General features: G+C 55.0%; 1 protein-coding gene across 1 annotated transcript; it reads right to left on the bottom strand.

The window, feature by feature from the left end:
* Positions 1 to 934: 934 nt before the first annotated feature.
* Positions 935 to 1592, bottom strand: LOC114143338 (keratin, type II cytoskeletal 1-like). Its single transcript, XM_028015260.1, has 2 exons — positions 1213 to 1592; positions 935 to 1137 (listed from the first exon to the last, which is right to left on the bottom strand). Exons 1-2 carry the CDS (start codon positions 1547 to 1549, stop codon positions 1130 to 1132), a joined length of 345 nt encoding a protein of 114 aa, XP_027871061.1. The 5' UTR covers positions 1550 to 1592; the 3' UTR covers positions 935 to 1129.
* Positions 1593 to 1934: the final 342 nt, after the last annotated feature.

A 1934-nucleotide genomic window follows, 5' to 3' on the forward strand; every position in this document is an offset into this window, starting at 1 on the left:
GTTCCAATCGTCCAACCCGGGTTCCTGAATTCGATCGTCGGTCTTGCCTCAACCCAAACATTGCAACAGACTTGGAGAAAGGACAAAGGTCCCGGAGGGATAAAAGAGTTGGGTTTTCAAAAGCAATTGAACCCTCTCTACTTTGCTTCCATTCTAAAGAGGATTTTTTCACACAAAGGATAAAGATTCAGACCAAGGTTTTCGGACGATCCTGTTGCCAAAGATCCACCACCAACTGGGTATGAGTTGAACTCGCTTCCTAAAAAGCTATCTCAGAATCTGCGACATAGGTTAGGGAAAGAGACAGGAGGGTATGATTGTACATGTTGATCCTATTACACTGCTCTTGACTTGTATACAATTGATAATTGATTTGTATGTCACATATCCCTGCTTAAGCTTGCTTAATAAATTCTTACTCTAAAATTCTAATGAGGTTGGTGGACATTGGAATTAATTGAGTCATTTAATCATTTTTCAGTTCTTTTAACAAAGGTAAAACTAAGGTACATGGTTCTAGTGAAAAGGGGGCTTCATAATTTCCTTTGGCGAGAGTAAAATAATGACCCAGGGACTTACATCCAAGTCACTAAATTTAATCTAGCCGGTTCCAAGAGCAAGTTATATTTTAGAAAGCGAGCTACCGTTAACAGGAGTGGTTATTGGAATTACGCAGCTGTGAGGGCTACTCAGCTGACTGTTTCTTAACTGAAAAGGGTCGTAACTTCTGGATTGGAGGTAGTTAGAGCTAGACGAATCGCTTTCGACACCAGTTTAAATAGATTATCTCTTATAGATCTCTTTTAGGGTAATACCCAGGTCTTAGAGATTTTCCGGACCTTTTAGACAGAGAACTGGTCAGTAGTCAGCCCCGGAGGGTTGTGATGAAGTGGGTGGGGCTAACTATTGCAGGATAACGGACAACCGATAGGTGAGGCTGCTCAAAAATGGACCCACCTGGAGTGAGGTTCCCTCCTAAGAGGCAGAGCGGACCGAGGCGGAGATCCGGCAGGGAGGAGAGGGCGCTGGCTGAAGCTCTCGCCGACCTGCAGCGGGAGCTTTTCCGGGGGACAAGATTGGTGTTGGCACCCCCCGGATTCGGCCCCCGTCGATTCCTCCGTCCGGGTAGTCAGCGACCTGAGCCGCCGGTGGACCCGGCCCCTGGTTGCCCCACGGGAATACCACCTCTGCTGTCTGCCCAGAGACAGCGACGTGAGCCGCCGGTGGAGCCGGCCCCTCGTCGTTTTCTGGGAACACCACCTCCGCTGTCTGCCAGGAGACAGCGACGTGAGCCGCCGGTGGACCCGTCCCCTCGTCGCTTTCCGGAGCCGCCTCCTCCACTGCCGGCCCCAAGGCTTCGCTCCAGCATACCTCCGCCGCCGGTTCCGAGGCTTCGCTCCGGCTCACCTCTGCCGCCGGTCCCGAGGCTTCGCTCCGGGATCCCTCCGCCACTGGTTCCAAGGCTGCGCTCCGGCCTTCCTCCACCGCCGGTTCCAAAGGTGCGCTCCGGCATTCCCCTGCTGCTGGCTCCGAGGCTTCGCTCTGGCATTCCTCCAGCCGGCGCACCAGAGACCGAGACCCTTTGCGTTCCTCCCGAGACCGAGACTCTTTGCGTTCCTCCCGAGACCCCGACTCTCTGCGCTCGTCATCTCCGCTGGGCGGCCCCCTGGACACCTCGTCGTCGCTGCCGCCTCTGGGCGGCCCCAGAGACTCCTCGTCATTGTCTCCAATGCCGCGGACGGCCGCCAGACCACCTCAGTGGTTCCCGCCTCCAGCGCCGCGGACGACTGCCGGACCACCTCGTGGTTCCCGCCTCCAGCGCCGCGGACGACTGCTAGACCACCTCCGTGGTTCCCGCCTCCTTTGCCTCCGCCCACCCTGTGGGTAGATTTTTGTTGTTTTTGAACTCTTGGCCCTTCCTGTGCCTCCGCCCA

This window comes from Xiphophorus couchianus, chromosome 4, assembly GCF_001444195.1.
Source record: "Xiphophorus couchianus chromosome 4, X_couchianus-1.0, whole genome shotgun sequence".
Lineage (NCBI taxonomy): Eukaryota > Metazoa > Chordata > Actinopteri > Cyprinodontiformes > Poeciliidae > Xiphophorus > Xiphophorus couchianus.